This window comes from Anabrus simplex, chromosome 8 (genome assembly GCF_040414725.1).
Source record: "Anabrus simplex isolate iqAnaSimp1 chromosome 8, ASM4041472v1, whole genome shotgun sequence".
In the NCBI taxonomy this organism is placed as follows: domain Eukaryota; kingdom Metazoa; phylum Arthropoda; class Insecta; order Orthoptera; family Tettigoniidae; genus Anabrus; species Anabrus simplex.
Genome location: NC_090272.1, coordinates 18,853,289 through 18,878,011, shown reverse-complemented (window position 1 = coordinate 18,878,011; position 24,723 = coordinate 18,853,289). Strand labels below are relative to the sequence as shown.

Here is a 24,723-nt window from a genome sequence, read left to right as displayed (position 1 = left end):
ATGGGAGATTACTGACAAAAATGAGGACAATAGGACTAGACAAAAGAGTGGTTGAATGGGTGGCTACAATTCTAGAAAACAGACTCAATTAATTACAGTTATCTGACCCTGTAATTAAGAGAAGGGTCCCGAAGGGCAATGCTATTGGAACTTTATGTTTTCTTATATATAAATGAAGTAAGTATTTAAAGGAGAGGTGTAAATTCTCCGTTAGGACCGCAGTCAGAGTATGGCTCCAGTGGTTTTTTTTTTTTTTTTTTTTTTTTGCTATTTGTTTTACGTCGCACCGACACAGACAGGTCTTATGGCGACGATAGGATAGGAAAGGGCTAGGAATGGGAAGGAAGCGGCCGTGGCCTTAATTAAGGTACAGCCCCAGCATTTGCCTGGTGTGAAAATGGGAAACCACGGAAAACCATATTCAGGGCTGCCGGCAGTGTGATTCGAACCCACTATCTCCCGAATACTTGATACTGGCCGCACTTAAGCGACTGCAGCTATCGAGCTCGGTGGCTCCAGTGTATGGGACCCTCACCAGGACTAGTTGATGCAACAGCTAGAAAAAAATCAAATTGTAAAGGAGCAGTGTTATGCGAACTATCGGCTGCGAAGAAGGAGATGAGATGCTCGAAGTGTCATTTGGCGTGGACAGATTGGAGCAAATATTTATTTATAGGACGAGCAGTAAGGGATTGGAATAAATTATGAAGAGAAATATTCGATAAATTTGCAAGTTCGTTGAAAATATTTAGGAAAAGGCTAGGTAAATGTACATGATGATGATGCTTGCTGCTAGGTCGTCGGCCCCTAATGGTGCAACATGAGACGAAATGCAAATCCACTATCCTCCACTGATCAGAATTCAAAACGTGAGGACGAGTAATGAATGGATGGAAATGAATTGAAAACAATCAGTGGATCCGAGCCACAATGCCTCGTATTCACAGAAACAAGAGTATTACTGCTTCTATAGCACAATAATGAATCGCTGATGCTTCAAATCAAAATCAAACTCATCTGCCCCTCATAATGGTACTTACCGCTATGAAAGTAGAACCATGGTATTTGCCATGTTGCGGTACTAGCGTATTCCACACATTGTAATACTTCACACTGGTAATACAGACCCATAGTGTTTCGCACATTCCGGCGCCATTTGCAGGCAACGCAAAACCTATGGTGTTCATCACAGAAGTGTAGTAACCATAGGGACTCGTACTATCGCGTGGTGTCACTCATATAGTGGTACTAATCACATCTATTGTAAAAGCCGGAAGCGCACTCTGTTGCTACTAATCACAAACCTATTTTGTACCTAACATAGTGGTAGTACGCGCAAGTAAAAGCGACCCATGGTGTTCCCCGCGTGGTTGTACTAATTACAAGTAGTCTCATGGTTCTAATTCGATCATCCCTTGGTCGCCCCTTTTAGTCGCCTCTTACGACAGATACCGTGGGTGTATTCTTCGCCTGCGTCCCCCACCCACAGCGGATAAACAATTGATAGGGCCATTGATCTCCCTTGACGATTTACACTATGCTGCAGTCTGTGGCAACACTTTCTCACCAATTTGCTGAGCAAACCTTCCTGATTGATTTTGATTCTGATTCTGATTCCTTTCCGGTCAGTTCAAACTGGTCCATGCTTAGTGCGAACTGTCTTTTTGCTCTCCCAGCGCTGTTCACGTTGTGCCTTGTAGAGAGACTGAAACACCAGGAGTCACAGCAAAAGATCTTTAAAATTTTCTTTCAAAAAAAACTAGTTCAGCTCCCGTCAGATGCAACAGCGCCATCCTCTGTCTTCTGAAGTATAAAGTACAAACACATCTCCTTTCCAAGACCCAACGTCACCGTGTGAGCCGCGCTCGCTGGACATCATTCTTTCAGGGTGGATACTCTCCATCAAAGCACGCACTCGAGGATTAATCAATTGCGTCCGTACTTGAGTGCATCAATCGTGCGTGCTGCTCTGTCTGACATGAACAGGCTGTGATTGTTTTAGTAGCATTATCTTCGCTACACGCGCTTGTTTGTATCTGTATGATATCTCCACAAACTCGCAAAGCCTTATGAAACCTTTCGCATATTAAACGGAAGGGAATAATAAATTAGTAACTCGCTGGATACGAATCTTGGATGACCAATGTTACTGTTGTTTCCTTTATACTAACAAGACAGGACCAGAATCTGAGTTTATTTTTCTTCAATTTGCTTTACACAGACAGGTCTTATGGCGTAGGGAAGTGTCTTCAATTAGGGTACAGCCTGGTGTGAAAAAGGGCTGACACCACCTTCTCCCGAATGCAAGCTCACAGGATTGTTCTTGTTAATGTTATTATTTTCAATATATTCTGAATAGCACTTGGCATGTCCAGGCTCACGGAAAGCATTCCCACTTTTTAATTCTTGCTCGTGCACGTTATATACCTTGGGCTCATTTCAATAGTTTTCTTCCCAAACCGACTGAGCACGCATATTACAGGGCGGGGATTTATGTTTTAGACAACTGTTGTTCTCCCTGTGTTCCATTTTACATATGCTCAGTAATATTACATATTCTTGCATATTATATGAAGACTAATATTTTTGTACATATCTAGATAAGTATTTAAAACATTAACAACTGTGTAAGATCGATTTATTTTGCGACTATAGTAAAATTATTGGCGGATTTCATCTCATACAGAATATATTTCAACTGCTTTCATTGGCTTTAAGAATTCCTTAAAGATTGTGATTTCTAACCCTTTGTGTAGCTCCGAGTGCCTCAACTGCGTAATCCGGGATTGCTAGCTGCCTTTCTTCTTTCTTGCGAACCGGCCAAACTTAGGACCACGCCAATACCACTTCACTTCCTTCTTATCATCCCTTATTCCTTCCTCTTTCTCCACAGTGCCTTCATTCTTTGAGAATGTTACGCTCTTCTCTCTTCAGTCCATCTTCCCCCTCTGCGGTCTTCCTTTTCTTCCACGAGAACTTTTATGTTGGAAAGTCTTTTCCTGAATTGGTCTCTATCACGACATTCTTCATCTGCAATTCCTAATCTCTTGAGTTCTTCCTTCATCTGCTTGGCATATCCCCCCTGGCTCTTCAAGTAGTATATTTTATTAAAAATTTGTTTATTTAACCTTGCTGCATCCATTCTGATCATGTGTCCATAGAATCGCAGCCGTCGTTTCCTTATTGTTGTTTCCAGGTGTTCTGTTCTTTTGTATATCTTCTTATTTGATCGAATCTGTAGTTTCCCCGTACCACCCCGAAAATGAACATAAATATTACGGAACGGACTTTCTAACAAACTCGAGCTCTGTAGTTGGAGAGCCCGCGGAAGAGATTTCACTCAGCTCTTTTAAAATATGTACCGGTAACTTTCTGTGATGTTGAACGGGTCTTCTCAGCCTACGAGAGAATGTTACTGGACCAGTCCGAAAACATCACAATGGAAAACAAGGAGACAAGCCACACAGTATTATTAGTGTTACTTAATGAGTGTTTGAAGACATTATTTCTTTCATTTTCGGCGCATGCGGACTCAGTTCCATCGCATAGCATTTAGTATTTCGACTACACCTTTAATTTAATTATTTAATACTGTGTAAATTAGAAACGAGATCAATTATCTAAAGGAACAACGATGACTTTGTCATAAAACAATTTCAAACAATTTTACTGTGTCAGCATAAAAAAGCCCGGGTCCTAGTTATTAGGTTGCCTTGTACTAAACCCCTCTCCTGCAGATCGGCCACCCACAGTGCCTTTTAATTGCTGGTGTTCAATGTTCGGGACATATCTTATAATTCAAGTCTGAAGGGTGGAACTCCGAGCCATACTGAAATGTTTTGTTTGAGAGGGTTTATGTTCCGTGACCTCACGGTGGAACAAGGTTTATTAGTACCGTTCATGAAGTAAAAGTGAAAGCAGGAAACTTATCGACCTGTCTCCTGTAAGGACAATTTGACAATGATGTGACGTAATGCGTTGTGTAACCAGGCCGCGTTATGTAGAGCAATGCGCGGTATTGCACAAGGCGCTCCTTCTCACGTGGGCAAGGCTCGTTCCACGTACTCCTTTCTAACAGCTTTACTGAAAATGAATATTACTTTTTATAAATCTGGAAAGGTGTTCCTTTACCAAAATGTGGTGGTAGAGACTCGTGCATGAGCAGCATCCGGACGTGTTATGGGACTGGCCGTCGGTACATCTGGTGGGAAATCGTCTTGATGGCTGTTCTCAAAGCGCGTAGCCAAGTTGCTCACTTTACGTATGAAATATTAAAGTTATAGCGATTTTTGAAACCTACTTCGTTTGATATGTGACAACAAAAATTCAGAAAACGTTCCAGAAAAATAAGGTGCCCTGAGCGACGTCACATCCCACAAGCTCGCTACTGCTCTACTCCATCCACTAGGCAGGCTGTTTCACTATCACACGCTCTTCACACGTCTCACTACGTCCGACTGGGCAGTAAGAAGCGTTCACAAATATTCCTTACTAACGGCAGTTTGGTGCTAGACAAGGCGAAAGAAGCCATGACACTGGAAGGACGTTAGAAATGAACACGAAGGTGTCTGTATTCATCGACATGGAAAAAGCCTTTGACATGATTAACTCGGAACTATTTTTTAAATGCATGAAGAAAGTAGAAACGGCTCATCGCAAAATTTGCAAGAACCTGTGCAAAAATGTAGTACAAGAATGGCAAGAATTAAGAACTTGTTTATCGCAGAAGCAATGTGTGTTTTAAAGGAAAGGAACTAAAGGCAGAATCCACGGCATTAAATTTGCTGATAGTTCCATTGTAGCAAACTCTGACAAAGAATTAAATACAATTTCGAATGTTCTGTTTGATACATTGAAGCATCACAAATTTAATATCAATAGTAAGAAAACCAACATTTTATGTGTGAGCAAATATTGCAGGGGAGCTAATACAAACATAAGAATAGGACATTCCGAAGTAGAAGAAGTGCAATATTTCTCTTACTAAGGAAGACAATAGATGCACGCAGGAAATTAATAGATCTTGCCTTTGAAAATAAAAATATCTTTTAACAAACAAGTTTGAAAACAAGACAGGCTTTGGTGAAATCCTTTGTTTACAGTGTACTACTCCATGGTTGTGACACAGATATGTCTTATGGCGACGATGGGATAGGAAAGGCGTAGGAATTGGAAGGAAGCGGCCGTGGGCTTAATTAAGGTACAGTGTGAAAATGGGAAGCCATGGAACAGCATCTTGAGGGCTACCGAGAGTGGGGCTCGATACTGGGCGGTAGGAAGTAACAGACTGAGCACTTTACTGTACATCAGATACCCTAGTCCACAAGTTGCTGTAGGGACTGAACAGTACTCTCCTCCCAATATCTAAACGTATTGTAAAACGCAGTTGGTAGTACTCGGTGCTCTTCTTGCTTCAGGTGTAAAGGAGAGGCAGTTACCGGCTTAGTTTAAGAAAATCCCGTCAGATGCGTAAGGAACGATCTCTGTTTACAGTCTAGGGAGTTCCCCTTATTTCTCTCCACACTCGAGCGGGAGTGAAATGTTCGATCAAATCAAGAACGACACAGTTTCACACACCGTTAAGGGTGCCTCTAACAGCCTCATAGCAGGAATCCTATACTAGTTATCAGAGAAGTGGCATGATAATAAAAAGAAAGTTTTTAACTTCCATCCTACTTCCCGCCAGTATTCCAGTAACGCACATGACGACATGTGTTGACCGAAAGTGTATACGCCTTCACACCTGGCTTCCTTCTGAATGTGATGTTAGGACGTCCAAAGTAAAGGGAGTTCCTTCGATAGTCCTTGCCGATATGAGCACGACAGTGTTTCCACGTTAGCACGGCACTAAGAAACAAATGAATACCTCTGTTATCATAACTAGTACAGTAAAACTCCTTACAACCATTGTCAGCGATATTTAGGCCTTCACCTACCGTGAATAAAATGGCTCATAGTTGTGCGACTTTGCACACGGATGTTCATTACAAGGCACTCACCTTGTAGAGCTTGTCTTTCTGGTACCACACATCCTCCTCCTCTTCCTGCATCGTGAACGTAGAGTCTAGGTTGAGGTCGTCTCTAGACCTGGACAGGATCTTCCGTCTGGATACCATCTCGGACTGGGGAGGCGGACTGCAGCTGCAATAGAACAAACACTACTGTACTGACAAGTTCCTTAGAAATTAAATAACAAATGACTAGGGCCCGGACTACACGTTTCACGGTGTTATGAGGCGCACACAAGGAACATCGTGTATTTCGCGTCCTCTGAGGTAACAACTCAGGATCACCTGCTGATATGCAGACAGGGGAGCAGTCCTCGGCATTTAACATGGTCTAAATGAAAAAAATTCTGTTTTCTTTGACCTGTGGTTAGATCGACATTTCTACACCCAGTCGTAGCACAAGAGTTCACTATGTTCTTGAAAATAATACAAGGCGTGATCAAAAAGTTTCCGTTTGAGGGCGTTGCTGCAGCATACATGCAACGTAGTGCGACTCCGAGCACGGACATGTAGGCAGAGGTATTACACCTTCCTAGCTCCGAGAGGGCACACTTCTGATATACTACTCAATCACATCCCTCTGGAATACAGTATGAAGGTGATCAATGACCAAGGATCAAGACACCAACCAGTACTTCTAACACTGGAAGCTGACCCTGAGGGATACGAACTAAATCCCAAGCGAAGGCTAAACTATAAAGCAGCCAAATGGGACAAGTTCGTTAGGAAACTTGACTCGCTGTTACAAGGAATAGAAAACAACACCCCTGAAAGCCCCGCGGAGATTGAGGAGACAACTCTCATCAAGGCGATACAAACAGCGACCCACCCACACATATAAGGAGCACTTTTTCGAAATTCCAAGTAACATTAAGGATCTCATACGAAGACGGAACCATCATAGGCGTAGCTGGTCCCGATACCACTACGACATAGACAGGGAGATGAAAAATCAGTTGAACAATGAAATTCAAAATGCCCTAAAAGAACACCAGTCCAACGAATGGAACAACAAGCTGCGAAAATTCGACACAAACACCAGACCCGGACACTTCACACGCGAACCACACGTTAGGAACCAAACGGACCAGTATTCGACACGCGGGAGAATAGCTGATACATTAGAGGCAGCATTCACACCAAATGACGACCCTTCAGACCCCGAATCCACGCGGCAAACCGAAGCAAATGTAGAGGAATTTCTCAAAAATGCACCCAGGCCAGAAGTTAAAAAGACCAATGTCCACGAAATAAAAGGATCATTGATCACCTCAACCCTAAAAAAAAAAAAAAAAAAAAAAAAGCCGCCGGGCCAGATGACATCATGAATCTAGTTCTCAAAGAGTTAAACAGGAAAGCCCGCACAGTAATTACCAACATATTCAATGCCATGCTTAAGTTGCAATACTTCCCAGAACAATGGAAACTAGCAAAAATCCTTGTATTTGGGAAGCCAGGGAAAGATAAATCGAATCCCAACAACTATCGACCCATAAGTCTACTAACACTCATAAGCAAAATATTCGAGAAAATACTGCTAAAAAGGCTCGTAACCCACATCAAGGAGCAGTTCGGACACTCCTCCACTCAGCTCCTCACATGCCACAATCGGGTTTAACAAGCGAAGGGATACCGGCACGGTATTCTTAGACATACAAAAAGCGTTCGATAAAGTATGGCATGAAGGCCTGCTGGCTAAGCTGATAGACTACGAGTTCCATCCTGGACATGTAAGGCTAATTAAGTCCTACCTAACAGACAGAAAATTTCATGTAGACGTACAAAATACTCTATCAAGTACGCGAAACATTAAAGCGGGCGTAGCCCAAGGATCACTAATAGGACCGATCCTATTTGTCCTGTATACCAACGATATGCCGACAGCAGAGTTCACTACCACGTACCTCTATGCGGACGACACAGCAATAACCGTCCAGCACCCCCAGCTCCTGAGCACAAGAAAGAGGCTCGAGGTAGCGCTGCGCACACTGGAACCGTGGCTCACTAAATGGTGCATAAAAGTTAACGTAGAGAAGTGCCAAGCAGTGATGTTCACACGCAAAAACAGGCGCACACATCAACCCGCACCACTGACACTATTCAACAAACAAATACAGTGGCACGAAAGAGCTAAATACCTAGGGGTAATCCTGGACAAAAAGCTAACGATGCTACATCACGTAAGAGACTCTTAAGGCGAAAAGTCCACACACGGCTTGTCAAACTGTACCCCATACTAAACAGCAAATCCAGCATAAACACAAAGGTAGCAGTCAACATGTATAAAGCCTTGATCAGGCCAATCATCATGTATGCTGCCCCAGCATGGGGATACACGGCCAAAACCAGCCGGTACAGCCTCGAGTGCCTGCGAGCAGCGGTGAAACTCCCTTACGGAACGGCAACAAGGGACCTACTCGCTCTACATCAGAAAGCAAGCACTCCGAATGGACACCAAGGCGTGGGGCAACAGGATCAGGAGTATTGGAAGGTACGACCCAGACCAATACAAAAAATACCCCACGCCAAAACAAATACTATTCAGCCACAGGAATAGCAGATAAAGGGACTCCTCCAAATCCTTCTACGGCGTCCACCTCACTAACAATATACATACGAACAACACTCAAACGTCAGCAAAAAAAAAAAAAAAAAAAAAAACCTGTATATTAAATCATATTATGTACATTTAATATACAGGTTTTTTTTTTTCCATCTCCTTGTATCTCTATACTTCTATGTTTCAGTAACGCGAGGGGTAAACAGGAGACCTGCCCCTCAAGAAGCGTACATGGACAACAATCGCACAAGATTGGCTGCAGCGACAAGAGAGCGGAACACCGAGCCCGCACTCAAACTCAGTGTTATAATAATATCAAGCTCGTATCTATGTTCTTGTATGTTTATGTCTATTTTTTAGATTAGAAGTGACATGAGTGAATATCACCGCAATCCCGGGACACACCCAGGGGATGAGAGAAGAAGAAGACGTGATGAAGATGTTAGCCCCAGCTACACAGCTGGCTTGGCTTATCCCTTCTCCTCAAACGGAGACTTGACACCAGGGAACATTGGCGGCTGGACAAGGGGACTTTTCCTGTGTCCCAAAGCCCAGATGCTATTGGACCCGCGCATGGAATCCCGCAGTGCCAAGAAGGCTGATCCCCAATAACAAACAATATGGCAGGAAAATGGACATGACTTGTGCATGATACATACTCCTCATTAACACAACCTGGAAAACTCCAGCCCACATCCTTGCATGTGCTATCTACAAAATGTCAGGTTTTACATGTAGGCATCTCTCCTATTTCCGCCTATGTTGTTTTGTCCTGACCCTTATCACCGATTACACCGCTATTTAATACACACCACCACATCTGGCCTGGTAACATGCCTAGCTTGGGGACAGGCAGATACTCTTGTAGTATCACAATCCCACTCCTCCCTGCTATCTTTCTCTTCTTAGAACTAATAGCATGTCGGAGGCCATGTAGAATGAGTCGATGGTCACGCGGGGGGAGCGGGCGGGGGGAGCGGGCTTCGCCCCCCCCCGGAAAAACATACATACATACATACATACATACATACATACATACATACATACATACATACATTATCATTATAGACTTATGCCTTTCAGCTTTCAGTCTGCAAGCCTCTGCGAATTTACTGCCACAATCCTCGACTTGCAACTAGTGTTGTGGCCTCATTTAGTTCTATACCTCTTATCTTTAAATCGTTCGAAACCGAGTCTAACCATCGTCGTCTTGGTCTACCTCTACTTCTCTTACCCTCCATAGCAGAGTCCATTATTCTCCTAGGTAACCTATCCTCCTCCATTCGCCTCACATGACCCCACCACCGAAGCTAGTTTATGCGTACAACTTCATCCATCGAGTTCATTCGTAAACTAGCCTTTATCTCCTCATTCCGAGTACCCTCTGCCATGGTTCCCACCTGTTTGTACCAGCAATCATTCTTGCTACTTTCATGTCTGTTACTTCTAATTTATGAATAAGATATCCTGAGTCCACCAAGCTTTCGTTTCCGTAAAGCAAAGATGGTCTGAAAACAGACTGATGTAAAGATAGTTTCGTGTGGGAGCTGACTTCCTTCTTACAGAATACTGTTGATCGCAACTGCGAGCTCACTGCATTAGCTTTACGACACCTTGATTCAATCTCACTTACTATATTACCATCCTCGCAGAACACACAACCTAAATACTTGAAATTATCGACCTGTTCTAGCTTTGTATCACCAATCTGACATTCAGTTCTCTGGAATTTCTTACCTACTGACATCAATTTAGTCTTCGAGAGGCTAATTTTCATACCATACTCATTGCATCTATTTTCAAGTTCCAGGATATTACACTGCAGGCTTTCGGCACAATCTGCCATTAAGACCAAGTCGTCAGCATAGGCCAGACAGCTTTATTACATTTCCACCTAACTGAATCCCTCCCTGCCATTTTATACCTTTCAGCAGATGATCCATGTAAACTACGAACAGCAAAGGTGAAAGATTACAGCCTTGTCTAACTCCTGTAAGTACCCTGAACCAAGAACTCATTCTACCATCCATTCTCACTGAAGCCCAATTGTCAACATAAATGTCTTTCATTGATTTTAATAATCTACCTCTAATTCCATTGTCCCCCAGTATGGCGAACATCTTTTCCCTCAGTACCCTGTCATATGCTTTCTCTAGATCTACGAAACATAAACACAACTGCCTATTCCTCTCGTAGCATTTTTCAATTACCTGGTGCATACTGAAAATCTGATCCTGACAGCCTCTCTGTGGTCTGAAACCACACTGGTTTTCATCCAACTTCCTCTCAACGACTGATCGCACCCTCCCTTTCAAGATGCCAGTGAATACTTTGCCTGGTGTACTAACCAATGAGATACCTCGATAGCTGTTGCAATCCTTCCTATTCCCTTGCTTATAGATAGGTGCAATTACTGCTTTTGTCCAATCTGAAGGTACCTTACCAACACTCCATGCTAATTTTACTACTCTATGAAGCCATTTCATCCCTGCCTTCCCACTATACTTCACCATTTCAGGTCTAATTTCATCTATTCCTGCTGCCTTGTGAAAATGGAGTTTATTTACCATCCTTTCCACTTCCTCAGGCATAATTTCACCAACATAATTTTCCTCCTCCCGATGAGCTTGGCTGTTCGCAACACCACCAGGATGATTTCCTTTAACATTGAGAAGATATATAAATATTAACTCCACCTCTCCAGTGATTCTCTGGGTTCTATTATGAGTTCACCTGAATTACTCAAAACACTGTTCATTTCCTTTTTGCGTTCCTGCCTAAGATTCTTTATTACTGTCCAGAAAGTTTTCCCTGCTGCTTGACCTAGCCTTTCCATGTTGTTATCAAAATCTTCCCATGACTTCTTTTTGGATTCAACGACTATTTCTTTCACTCTGTTTCTTTCATGTACGTACGAATCCCTGTCTGCCTCTGCCCTAGTTTGGAGCCATTTCTGATAAGCCTCCTTTTTACGTTTACAAGCTGCTCTCACTTCATCATTCCACCGTGATGTTCGCCTTTTCCCATCTTTACACACAGTTGTACCTAGGCATTCCCTTGCTGTTTCTACTACAGCATCTCTGTATGCCACCCATTCACTTTCTATATCCTAAACCTGCTTACTGTCTACTGTTTGAAACTTCTCACTAATCGTATCCATGTACTTCTGTCTAATTTCCTCATCCTGGAGATTTTCTACCCTTATTTTTTGCAGACAGACTTCACTTTCTCTACCGTAGGCCTAGAGATACTTAGTTCACTACAGATCAGATCGTGGTCTGTATCATCGAAAAATCCGCGAAAAACTCGTACCTTCCTAACAGATTTCCTGAATTCGAAGTATGTTCAGATATAGGCTATTATGGATCTGGTACCCCTAGCCTCCCATGTGTAGCGGTGAATAGCCTTATGCCTGAAGAATGTATTCGTAACAGCTAATCCCATACTAGCACAGAAGTCCAGCAAACGCTTCCCATTCCCATTAGCTTCCATATCTTCCCCACATTTACCAATCACCCTTTCGTATCCTTCAGTTCTATTCCCAACTCTCGCATTGAAATCGCCCATTAGCCCTATTCTGTCCTTGCTGTTGGCCCTGACCACGATGTCACTCAATGCTTCATAATACTTGTCAACTTCATCCTCATCTGCACCCTCACATGGTGATACACGGAGACAATTCTAGTCCTAATTCCTCCAGCTGACAAATCTACCCACATCATTCGCTCATTTACGTGCCTAACAGAAACTATGTTGCGTGCAATGGTATTCCTGATAAAGAGCCCTACCCCAGACTCTGCCCTTCCCTTTCTAACACCCGTCAAGTACACTTAATAACCTCCTATCTCTTCCTCGTTATATCCCTTTACCCGAATATCACTTACTCCTAGCACATCCAGATGCATCCTCTTTGCTGACTCAGCCAGTTCTACTTTCTTTCTTCCATAAGCCCCATTAATATTGATAGCTCCCCATCGAATTCCATTTCGTTCGCCAAATTGTTTCCAAGGAGTCCCTCGCCTGTCAAATGGGAGTGGGACTCCATTACTCCCATAGGTCCGAGGCTTGCTTGAAATGTTCTGAGCTCGGTAAATTCATGAAGCAGGATGCTACCCTACTTACACAGTGTCCAAGTGAGGATCTCTCCTCTAACGGGTTATGGATCACCGGTGAACTGTATAGTCCTAGCCGCCTGAGCACAAGGAGGGCTGAGATGCCCACTCCCATTCCATAGCAACTGGTATCCCGACTCTCAGGACCATGGTTCACGAACTAGGACGCGACTACAGTAACGCACACCATGAAGGTAGTCGTGTCGTGCCGAGGAAGAACGGGCTGTTATTCTGTTCTTGGTTGCCGCAGGACAAACACCGATACACATTAATCGGAAAATGAAGACTGTGTATGCGGCAGCGAGTTCCGTGCGGGTCGATCTGAGAGGCCAGTCTCATCCGTTATCGACAACAACAAGCTCTACTTTGCGATCATAGCGCCTTTGGTCCTCTCAAGGATCGACACTTCCTCAATGCTCAGGACTGTGTGGCCGTCGAACGGGCACCTCTTGTAATAATAATGATAATATTAATAATCATAATAGTATGATGTGTCATTAAGGATTTTTCGGTTTTCGGAGACGCCGAGGTGACACGAGAATGACATAACAGAATGAAGCGGGATCGAACCCTCTCAGAAATAAGAATGTATCGGAAATTAAGGTACCCCAACTGTCTCATGGTCGCATTTCAATATTTATTTCGGACACTGACAATTTCACAGAGCGAGCCACTCCCTGGATGAGGTACGAAATAACAAAAATAATTTTACCTTCTATAAATATAGTTAAAAATTTTGAAAGAGAGATTTCAGAATAAATTTAAAAAACATACAATGGTTCATGGAAAAGTGTTACCTGCACGTTACCGATGGAACGTGTGGCAGACGATGCGTTTATCTGTTCGTATTCTTCTTCTTCTGCTCCTCCTTCTTAGTAGTAGTAGGTTTGTGTGGTTTGGTCTGAAATAGACACGCCCACACAAGACATGTGCTGTTGTTTTGGCACCAGCCATACAATAGTGATCCTCCAGTCGGAACAGAACCTGTGTGGCTTCTCGAGGTGACCCCACCACCGTGCTGCGAGCTGGTCCTCACGCACGTAAAAATAACTCCTGTGAGACAAAATACCGGCATCTCACATCCGACTGGTGGCCATGCCCGGTGTCTGGTGTTACAACAACCGAGTATTTTCATTGTGGTTGGTCCAGTTTCCGGCTGAATGCTTTGTACTAGCTCATCTTGTGAGCGGACAGCTTAACTTGTCTCTCTACTGCGGAACGTAGTGCCGCGATCAATGAAAAGCTCTTCACAAGTGCCCGATTAAGATCACCTCACAAACTCGCTTTACACTTTCATCAGAGTTACTTGAACAGTTGATATGTGACGCAACGTTTAGAACACATGTGTTGAGCGGATAACATAACATAGGCGCTCCGACTTCTGTAAAGTCCAGTATAATGAAGTCATCCCGTTTACGTTCGTTCTCACCTGCTGCACTTCGTACTATAATGTATCTACATAAGTACATAATTCAACATTTTTAATGACTAATTAATGAACGTAAGTTTTCGTGGCTCATTGTATTAACATAAAGAAATAAAGAAATGAACTGGATTAAAGCCACTATATATATATTTATTAATAATAAAGCCAAGCTTTCGGCCAAATTGCATTGGCCTTTATCAGGGCACGTGAAGTTTTGCCTCCGACAGTGTTTATGGGCTAGGACAGTGATCTGCTTCAGTGCCAAATTTAAAAAAATGGCGTTTGGCCTCCGGAGAGGCCTTGTGCGGGTCTTTTTCTCGTAGACATCCTATCAGGCGACCTAAGATGAGATCTCTACCTAGGATGATTTTTAATGCTGAATACGTCGCACAAACCCAGACCCCGAGCCATTGGAATGAACCCATTAAGGTTAAAATCCCTGACCCGGCCGGGAATCCAACCTAGGACCCTCTGAACCAAAGGCCAGCACGCTAACCATTTAGCCATGGAGCCGGACAGTGCCAAATGTCTCTCTTAGGGTCGGCTGGTGTGATGCCTAGGCCAGCGTTCTCATCATCACAACGAGAAGAAAGGATTTCAAATCAAATAATATTTTCATAATCCTGGCAAAATCGCTACCACAATGTCCGATGTTTACATGTGGCCATACTTCTTTCCTCTCTAGTTTTTCTCCATTCATCCCCTGCAGATTGCGAGTGTCTTCTTGCGACATTGTTGTCTTTTAAGGTTCTTCGATTTTGTGTGGATTTAAACGAGGCCACGGAGCTGGATACAGTATGTATGCATATATGTATGTATGTATGTATGTATGTATGTATGGTTCCCCTCTTCTTTGGATACAATTCGATGTCTGTTTTGTGTGTCTGTTAGAGTTAGCCTGTTCTCACCGTAAATGACTGTTTTATTTCCGTTCACCTGTGAATTTTCCGGATGATTTGTGTCTCGCTCTGTGCGCAGGCACGCGGTGGCGTGTCGAACACACTGCCGTATTGAATAAGGAATAGTAGTGTGTGTGAGTGTTATATAGCAATGGACGTGTGTGTTTGAGAGACTGAAAAGCTACATCCGTGTATTTGTCGAACCTCCTTTCATTTGTTACAGATTCTTCTTCTGCTGCTCTATTTTCGCTTACACCCTCTACTCACCACTCTTGAATCTCTTCGTATCTCTGCCTTCACTTTCTTCTGTTCTACGTACGATCGTTTCGTCTTTGCTAGATACTTCCCCATAATATTAGCTGTAAATAAACATAGGTGGCGAATATGAATCTATATATATATATAAAATAAGAGTTACGTCTGTACATTGCTCAGAATATTAAAAAAAATAGTATTCCTGTATCGATCATGTCCAAAGTAACAAGGGGATGCCCTTTTCACTTTTCCGTAATTTCTGTCTGTCTGTATGTCTGTCTGAACACGCATCACGAGAAAAGGGCTGAAGAGAATTGAATGAAAATCGGTATGTAAACCCGGCGGATGAGCCGCTACATTCTAGGCTATAAATCATTTTAATTACGCTGAGTGAAATGGTAGTTTAGGGGAACACCTAGAATTTAATTCTCAGATATTTATATTATTAGTGGTCTTATCGATAAATACTGCATAACTAAAGTTATATAGAATTAATTTTCCGATCATTTAAGTCTTACACATTTTTACCGTACCGGCTATGATAACACAGATACTCATGAATTTGTCTTTGTATTGCTAAGTTCATATCAACGCCGAGCCACGAGAAAATGGGTTAACAGAAATTAATGAAAATCGGTATATAGAGCCGGGGAATAAGGAACTACAGTCTAAGTTATAAAAAATTTATTCACCTTGGATGAAATGGTAGTTTAAGGGAAGGCACCTAAAATGTAATATTTAAATACCTATGTTATTGGTCCTATCGAAAAGTACTACATAATAAAAGTTATACAGAATAAAATTTCCGATCATTTATATTTTATTCGGTTTTACCGTATCGACTATGATAAGAGTGGTATTTCAGAGTCGAAAGAAAACTAAATGTGAAGGCCTACAATATCGAATTACATTGACCATTGTTTGTTGTGATGTTCTTTGTCTCATGCTGCCAGTCAACTTCGACTGCGTACCGAGTATAACAGCCTGAAACAGCTGGGGAGTTAGAAAACAATCTTCTTTAGCATGCCATTCCTTTGGTTCATACATTTTCTGATACTGCTGGTACGTAACACACTGGTTCATCAAAGTATTCCAGCTATTCGATCCCTACTGTAGCGCGCTGTTTTTAATGAGCAGTGTGCACACTTAGGCCTAAGACAGAGGCTCACTTAGTAGTAGTAGTAGTAGTAGTAGTAGTAGTAGTAGTAGTAGTAGTAGTAGTAGTAGTAGTAGTATGACTTGGTCTAGAAGTACTATTTAGACCTATTCCAAATTATAGCACCACAGTTCACTAAATAACTCAAAATTCAACCCTGAAAAGAGCCTTTTCTTAGGAAAAGCTTCTTCCTCTTCACATTGATTAAATACTGTACATTCATTTTATTCCAAATTGGCAGTGAAGAGGGGGTTTCTCCTCTGGCTTGGAGGAAAAATTTGCCTCAAAGTCAGATAGATTTTTCCGCCGCCAGTGTAGTTAATTGAGATTTCCCGACTCATCGGGTACTCCTAGGAAACAGATTAGTAAAAGGGCATAGTTTCTGCCCTGGGATTTTCCGCTATTGGACACCCCTCCTCTCCGCGCCGAAAAAAGACGAAGGGTGTTCACGGATCACGGCTGTCTGCAGCTCTGGAAGTTTGGACTGTTAGATCGGCAGCGTAGTACTGTTCGTTAAAATGTGTGGTTTTTCATTTGATCGAGTATTTCATATGAAGGCATTGCTTTTACTCGCGCCATTCCTACTGACGTCGTTTTAATGACCTACGTTCGTTTCATTTGGGAAAACCACTAAGACAGTCTTTCTGAGGATGTAAAAAGGCAGGTGTCTGCCATTATAACGAAGACTCCCCAACCTGATTGTGACTGGTGGTAAGCAAGCGGGCCTACCATTCCAATGAAAAATCCCTAACCCAGTCTTCATATGAGGGAAGACGTTTGACGACTTCCCCGTCGCGTACAATCCTGCTCACAACGTGTACACTACCTAACCTAGAATTCTATGTACAGTGTAGAGTTCCGTAGTGAAGCACGGGTAGATCAGCTGGTTAGAAAATAAATTCAGTAGATTCCAGGCGATATGTAGCTCAGTAAAAGGTATTTTAAAGAAACTCGGATAAGATTTTATAAAGTGGTGTCCGCATTAACCTTCCTTTACCGAGACGAAATTTGGGTGGCAACAGATATGTGCAAAGCACCGTGAAATATTCGTCACCCATGGAAAACTAAACACGATGACGAAACAGGGAGGAGTAAGGAGAGAAGGTGATCTGGAGGTCAAAAGATGTCATAATTACCAATGACTGAAGTGCACTATTTGCAGCTGATGGTGACGATGACCCTTTGAACAATCAATCATAGATTATTAGTGCCTGTTTTTATGAAGCAGGCGGTGTCTGGAGGACTGTGCTCAAGCGGACACTCGCAGTGTGTGAACTCCAATCGGCCAGCAGATCTTGTTAAAGACAGAAACAAAGAGGGATACCTTTAAAAAATACACGTTAATGGTACACATTTTACGGTTGATAATTACGCAGAATGTAAGCAAAAATCAAGATTTCTGTTATTGCTGTATAATTCGTAGTTAATGAAGTGACATCTTGCGGTTTACGATTCCTAGAAAGGCGTGGACATAAATCAAGTTGATTCGTTGAGTGTTCATTGCCCCCTTGTTTACTGAGGTGGACAGACACTGGTGCTGACTGGAGTAAGGAAGGCCTCATGCAGTGGAATGTAAGACAACCTCAGCGGACAGATGCCTCTTGAGCGGTATATCAATATCTTCAACTGACGAGAAGCAAAAAGTAAATATCTATAACATTTAGATGGAGGGTTCCAACTGAACTCGTAAAGCTGAGTTCTGTGACGCGAATAACAAGTGCCATTGTGGCAGAGGTGTGCCAGTGCAAGCAATCTGATAGTCGGAAGACTTCTCAATGCAAGAACGCCATAAAAATTAATTTGCAATGTTGTTGTAGTGTTCCCGACAGAAGACTGCTTTTTTTTTTTTTTTTGTTATTTGCTTTACGTCGCACCGACACAGATAGGTCTTATGGCGACGATGGGACAGGGAAGGGCTAGGAGTGGGAAGGAAGCGGCCGTGGCCTTAATTAAGGTACAGCCCCAGCATTTGCCTGGTGGGAAAATGGGAAACCACGGAAAACCATCTTCAGAGCTGCCGACAGTGGGGTTCGAACCCACGATCTCCCGAATACTGGATACTGGCCGCAATTAAGCGACTGCAGCTATCGAGCTCGGTAAAGAAGACTGCTTTAGTAATACAAAACAGTTCGAAGTATGTGAAGAAGTAACAGCGATCCGACTGAGCAGTCACTATGTTATTTAGAACAATCACACATTTCTCGGCGAACCATCTGAACAACTTCAAGGTTATTTGAATAAATAGAATCCATCGAGTGGGGGGGGGGGGGAGTTTAGCTGCCCTAAAATTAATAAATATCGCACCATTAAAAAAATTCTAATGAAAATTAATTAAATGTATTCTGTTATTGTCCTTATGGATTAATCAGTGGGCTGAAGCTTTGTGGTATTGGAGCAGCCATCCTCTCGCTTTTGCTCTCGTTTATCTCCGCATTTCGGAGCAGTAACGATATAGCGAGCGTGTCTTAGCATAAGTTGCAAGATAAAATGTACTTGTACGTGATCAAAGTGTCTACCGGGTCAGTGGCAGTCAGGATAGAACCCGCCTGGGAAAGAATGTGACTTAATATTTACCATTATGCAGATATGTGCATTACCGTGCTAACGTTCCGAGCTTTTGGGGGCCTTTTGTTTCAGTTTCTGTTAAAATATGAAGTCACGTGTGCGTTATTGGGTGAGGCCTGGTGTCACTTTCTTCCAATGGACAATTCTGTCATTTATTTTGGTGTCAGAAATTTTGAAGTTATTATTATTTTTAAATTTTTCGTACGACGGCACCAGGCAGAGTCAGTGTCACTGCCGTATTCTACAACTTCGTGTCCACCGAGCTCGATAGCTGCAGTCGCTTAAGTGCGGCCAGTATCCAGTAATCGGGAGATTGTGGGTTCGAGCCCCACTGTCGCCAGCCCTGAAGATGGTTTTCCGTGGTTTCCCATTTTCACACCAGGCAAATGCCGGGGCTGTACCTTAATTAAGGCCACGGCCGCTTCCTTCCACTTCTTAGGCCTTTCCTATCCCATCGTCGCCATAAGACGTATCTGTGTCGGCGCGACGTAAAGCCCCTAGCAAAAAAAAAAAAAACAAAAAAAAAACTTCGTGTCCAAGAGCGTATGTACGAAATTTAATTCTTTGTTAACTAGAAATTAATCATCCGCCGGGCTGAGTGGCTCAGACGGTTGAGGCGCTGGCTTTCTGACCCCAACTTGGCAGGTTCGATCCTGGCTCAGTCCGGTGGTATTTGAAGGTGCTCAAATACGTCAGCCTCGTGTCAGTAGATTTACTGGCACGTAAAGGAACTCCTGCGGGACTAAATTCCGGCACCTCGGCATCTCCGAAAACCGTAAAAGTAGTTAGTGGGACGTAAAGCAAAAAACATTATTATTATTATTAGAAATTAATCACAATTGCCACTAATAATGAATTTTCTAAAAGTGAAGGTAATTTTGTCAGATGTGATAGCGTTTTGTCATCCTTCCGGAGTATTCCTCACGCGTAGTGTGATTGTCTATGGTCCAGCAGTTGTGAGTCCCTGAGATCCACGTCTTGTAGTGTCGAGAGCCCTGAAGATGATGCTGGCTAGAATATTGGGATTCCTTTGTCAAACTGAGGATGGCGCAGCATGATCATTTTGTGCGAATCCTATGGTTCGGATTTCATGTAAAACCGTTCTTCCAGAAAGTACTTATAGTTGCGTCTTGCTGTAGAGGCTTATAGACTAGCTCTTCAAGTTCGAGCTCGCCAGTGTTTATATGACAATTTTATTCTTCGTTTGACGTTTTCATGTTATAGCCCTGAGAGAACCCTGCTGGTAGAAGTGGTTCATACATCATTCGAGGCTTCAATGAATCCTCGGTTTTTGGGATGGTATTCATTCCAGGTTGATTGTATTCTCATTTTAAGTTTAGGTGCTGTGCACGATGGTGACTATTTGTGACAGTCAAGTCCTCTATTTCGGTGAAGACATTTCATTTAGATTTACGGTGGACTGATGTGTTGTGTCTGATACTGGGCAGCATTGTCCTCGCAGGAGTTAGTGGGGTATAACCTACCTGATACAGGATGGTCGTGTTCCTTGTTCATGGATGTGATTAGTGTGTGAACTGACTCTTCGGTAGAGAGATTTTGTTTAAGAACAACCCACAAGGTGGATTATTTTATTTCAGATGTTTTCCTTAACGTACTTGAGCGTTAATTAGTAATCATGCACAGTTTTTTTTACAGGTTTTTATCGAAAAAATGTAACTGTTCACCGCTGACCCCAAAAAACAGAACAGTTTCGGATGACAATGCACTTAAGATAGTTTGTTCAAGGTAAACTGAAGTAATGTCAAATGATAAACTCTGAATTAAGCTTTATTCGCTGAAGATTAACTTACAATAAATTAAGTGTTCAGTTCTTTGTGTGATATGCGCTGTTGAACATTCAGTATTTAACCTCTTTATGATGGTATGAGACGTGACGCAATTAAAATTTGTGAGCTGTGTTCCGTTATCAACATAATTAACTGATATTGATGTGAGTAAATACTGTAGTAGTGATGTGGAGGTTACTCTGCGCCCAGGTAACGGCCACGGTATGTGAGAAGTAAACCAAATTGTTAATTATGGAAGCCGACTTTCAGGTTGTTTATTGTAATGATTCATCAAGGATGATTTTCCATCAGCATATCCCTGAGGACGTGGCAACTGGTAACAAGTATTTAATTAATTTGTGATTGAAATGTTTTTGTATATTTCTCGTCGTTTTGTTTAAAGCCGCCGACCATGTGAGCAGGGATTAACAAACACATCACCTCCTCACCTTGCCGTGGTTTCTCTAAATGAATTTACTCCGTTTGGGGATCCTGCTATCCTCCAGCGGATACATGTTTTACTAACATTTTGGAATGTGATTAGGGAATGGAAGGAATTATAAAGCACGAAGCACTCGTTATGTACTTACTAGCAAGTTACTGTCTTCCACATACATGATTGTTCTTCTTATCAAAACCTGAGTGAGGTAATCGACCAGGCTGTGTGGACAGCGCAGCTCCTCAACTGTCTAAGTGGTGGTCAGTGATATTGACGTGAGGACGACCACTACTTATTATTTGACCGATAAATCGTGCCATTTTGGTGCTGCCTAATTTATTTTGCTTGTGGTGCTAGCTGCTGCCACAGACTTGCTTGCACTTTACAAATAGGATTTCTGAAGATCATCTGAACACACGCACGTAGTTTTTGTTCAATAAACGGGACGAAATATCTGTACTAGAATTCTGCGAGGTACATAAGGTATCATGACTAGGAGCACCGCCCAGTCGTTCAGTGGCAGCTGTACGCCCGCGGAGCCTCGCATGCCCTCTACGATGTCAGGCTGAAGAAGGCCTTGGGCTCATTCCCACATCGTACGCTGTCGGCAGCTCTTGAACCGGAACGTCGAAATTGACACGAGGGTAGTCTACATGGCAGTGTACGACAGGTGGCGCATTGCCACAGCCACATTTCACTTGTCAACACTACAACGACGCAAATTTTCCATTAGATACTAGAACAGAATTCACAATGATCATTTATTTATTTATTTATTTATTTATTTATTTATTTATTTCACTTTTCATATTAACCATGCCATATGTTAGCACAATGAGGGAGTGTTTTTGCTGGAGTACTACAGACCAAGGACTCCGGTAACTAGTTATTTCAGATGAATGTTGCCTCTCAATTTTGACTTCTACTACATATTTTACGAATTCAAACTAAGTAGTTATATAAGATATTTTTCTCTTTTTCAACTAGATTATACTTCACAACTACTTGTTCGTCATATAATAATAATAGTAATAATAATAATAATAACAACAATTGTTCTGTCGAACGCAGAGGTGTAAGAAGGTGCGGGCTGAATGGGTGGAGAGAAAAGATCAAATTTTAATTAAAAGCTCTAAAATTTGAATTTTTATTTCTTTCCTTGTTTTTTCTTTTCAGATTTAAACTTTAAGCCAAAAAAAATGACACTTGTAATTGAAACTTAGATGAACGACATCAAATAACAATTGCAAGTGAGCTCGAGTAGCGATAATACAATCAAGAGCTTGAAGCTATCAATTCACAAATTCCACAAGAGCGACCATTGCTCTAGGAGACTGAGTTCACAAACTTTACTGCATTAAAAGAGCGGCTTTTGCTCCACACAATTACTTTCTAGGAAACTATTCTCCTAAATGTACAAGATCCAAGCCTCTCGAAAGCACAGTTTAACTTTTACATTAGGTAAAAATACAACCAGATTCCACTGTGTTATTCGCTCCACGGTCTACATCACATTGAATAGGAAACTGAATAGGAATAGTTAACAGAGGCAATACGTGCCCATTCTACCTGGTTAAAGTTATTGGCCGGAAATCAAAACACTTGCACTCCTTGAAATTCACATGAAAACACTAAAAACCCCATGTGGGCTCACGGCTATACTACGGAGGTGACTAGATGGAGAGAAATGTTGAAATTACAAAAGGAAAATTTTAATGTTTACGAACTCATAGTCACCTCAATACCAAGATGAAGAGGGTTAACACACTTTATTCGAATGGTTAGACTAAGGTATTTAGACTATGTTTGAACTTTACACCAAGGAAGGAGTTTGAAACCTTCCCCTCGAGTTAGATGTCTGCCATTACCTTGAGCTGGTGGACATTCCTCTATGAACACACTCTAAACCTCTTGAATGGAGCGATCGAAAGACAACATGGCCCAAAAGCTCCCAGCTTTTGGTTTCAGAATTCTCTGGGCCGAAGCCTTGCACACACCCACAATTTCGATTTGTTGATTAAATAAATAACAAAAATTCGTTATTGGTTAAAAGTTTTTTTTTGCTAGGGGCTTTACGTCGCACCGACACAGATAGGTCTTATGGCGACGATGGGATAGGAAAGGCCTAGGAGTTGGAAGGAAGCGGCCGTGGCCTTAATTAAGGTACAGCCCCAGCATTTGCCTGGTGTGAAAATGGGAAACCACGGAAAACCATTTTCAGGGCTGCCGATAGTGGGATTCGAACCTACTATCTCCCGGATGCAAGCTCACAGCCGCGCGCCTCTACACGCACGGCCAACTCGCCCGGTGGTTAAAAGTTTAAGCAGGCGGGAAGAGATAGAGGTGCTAGTAACCTTAGAACACCAAAAACAATCTGCAAATAATTCACTTTAGGAAATCAATGAACATAAACATTATCTTGAAAATTAACTGTCCATTCTCGCACCAGAGGGGGCACATAAGTTGACAGTAGAGACACACACACACACAGTTTGAAGTACATGATGCAGATGGCCTTCTAAAAGGCGCTCGTTTTAAATGCACGCAGCGGGTGTACCTCTGGTATAAAAATAAATAATAATAATAATAATAATAATAATAATAATAATAATAATAATAATAATATATAATGTCCCATTAGATAATTCTACGATTTTCGTACACAACGGGGTGCCGGAATTGTTTTCTTGTAGGAGTTCGTGGTGTGGGTTACTGTAGTCACGTCATAGTTCGTGAACCATGGACAACGGTTGAGAGGCCTAGTTACTGGTCCTGAGAGTCAGGATACCACCTGCTATGGAATGGGAGTGGGCATCTTGGCCATATTCTGAGTCATGGTCCCCCTTCTACTTAGGCCGCCAGGATTATACAATCCAACGTTGGACCCTAACCCTTTAAGGAGATATCCTCCTTTGGACTATGTGTAAGTAAGGGCAGAATCCTTTCTAATATAACTTTCATCGAGTATGCTCAGAACGTTTTAAGCAAGCCTCGCACCTATGGGAGTAACGGAGTCCCACTCCCATTTGACAGGCGGGGGACTCCTTGGAAACAACTTGGCGAACGAAATGGAATTCGATGGGGAGCTATCAATATTAATACGGCTTATGGACGAAAGAAGGTAGAACTGGTTGAGTCAGCAAAGAGGATACATCTGGACGTATTGCGAGTTAATGATATTCGAGTAAGGGAAGATAAACAGGAAGAGATGGGATATTATAAACAGTACTTGACGGGTATTAAAAAGGGAAGGGTGAAGTGCGGAGGAGGACTGATCATCCAGAATACTACTGCACGTAAACGAGCGAATGATGTGGGTAGTTTTGGCGGATGAAGGAATTACGACAAGAATTCATCATGTCAGGGTGCAGATGACTATGAAATTGACAAGTTTGATAAAGCATTAAGTGAGATCGTAGTCAGGGTCAACAGCAAGGACAGGATAGTGCTAATTGGCGATTTCAGTGCGAGAATAGGAAACAAAACTGAAGGATACGAAGGGTGATTGGTAAATGT

General features: G+C 42.4%; 1 protein-coding gene across 2 annotated transcripts in view; it reads right to left on the bottom strand.

The window, feature by feature from the left end:
- exp (expansion) overlaps positions 1–24,723 on the bottom strand; it is a 374,884-nt gene that overhangs the window by 279,697 nt on the left and 70,464 nt on the right. For both annotated transcript variants that reach the window (XM_067152795.2, XM_067152794.2), the window contains exon 2: positions 6,000–6,141. In XM_067152795.2, coding sequence (XP_067008896.2) covers positions 6,000–6,116 — 117 coding nt within the window. In that variant the 5' untranslated portion in view covers positions 6,117–6,141. The remainder of the gene's footprint in view (positions 1–5,999; positions 6,142–24,723) is intronic.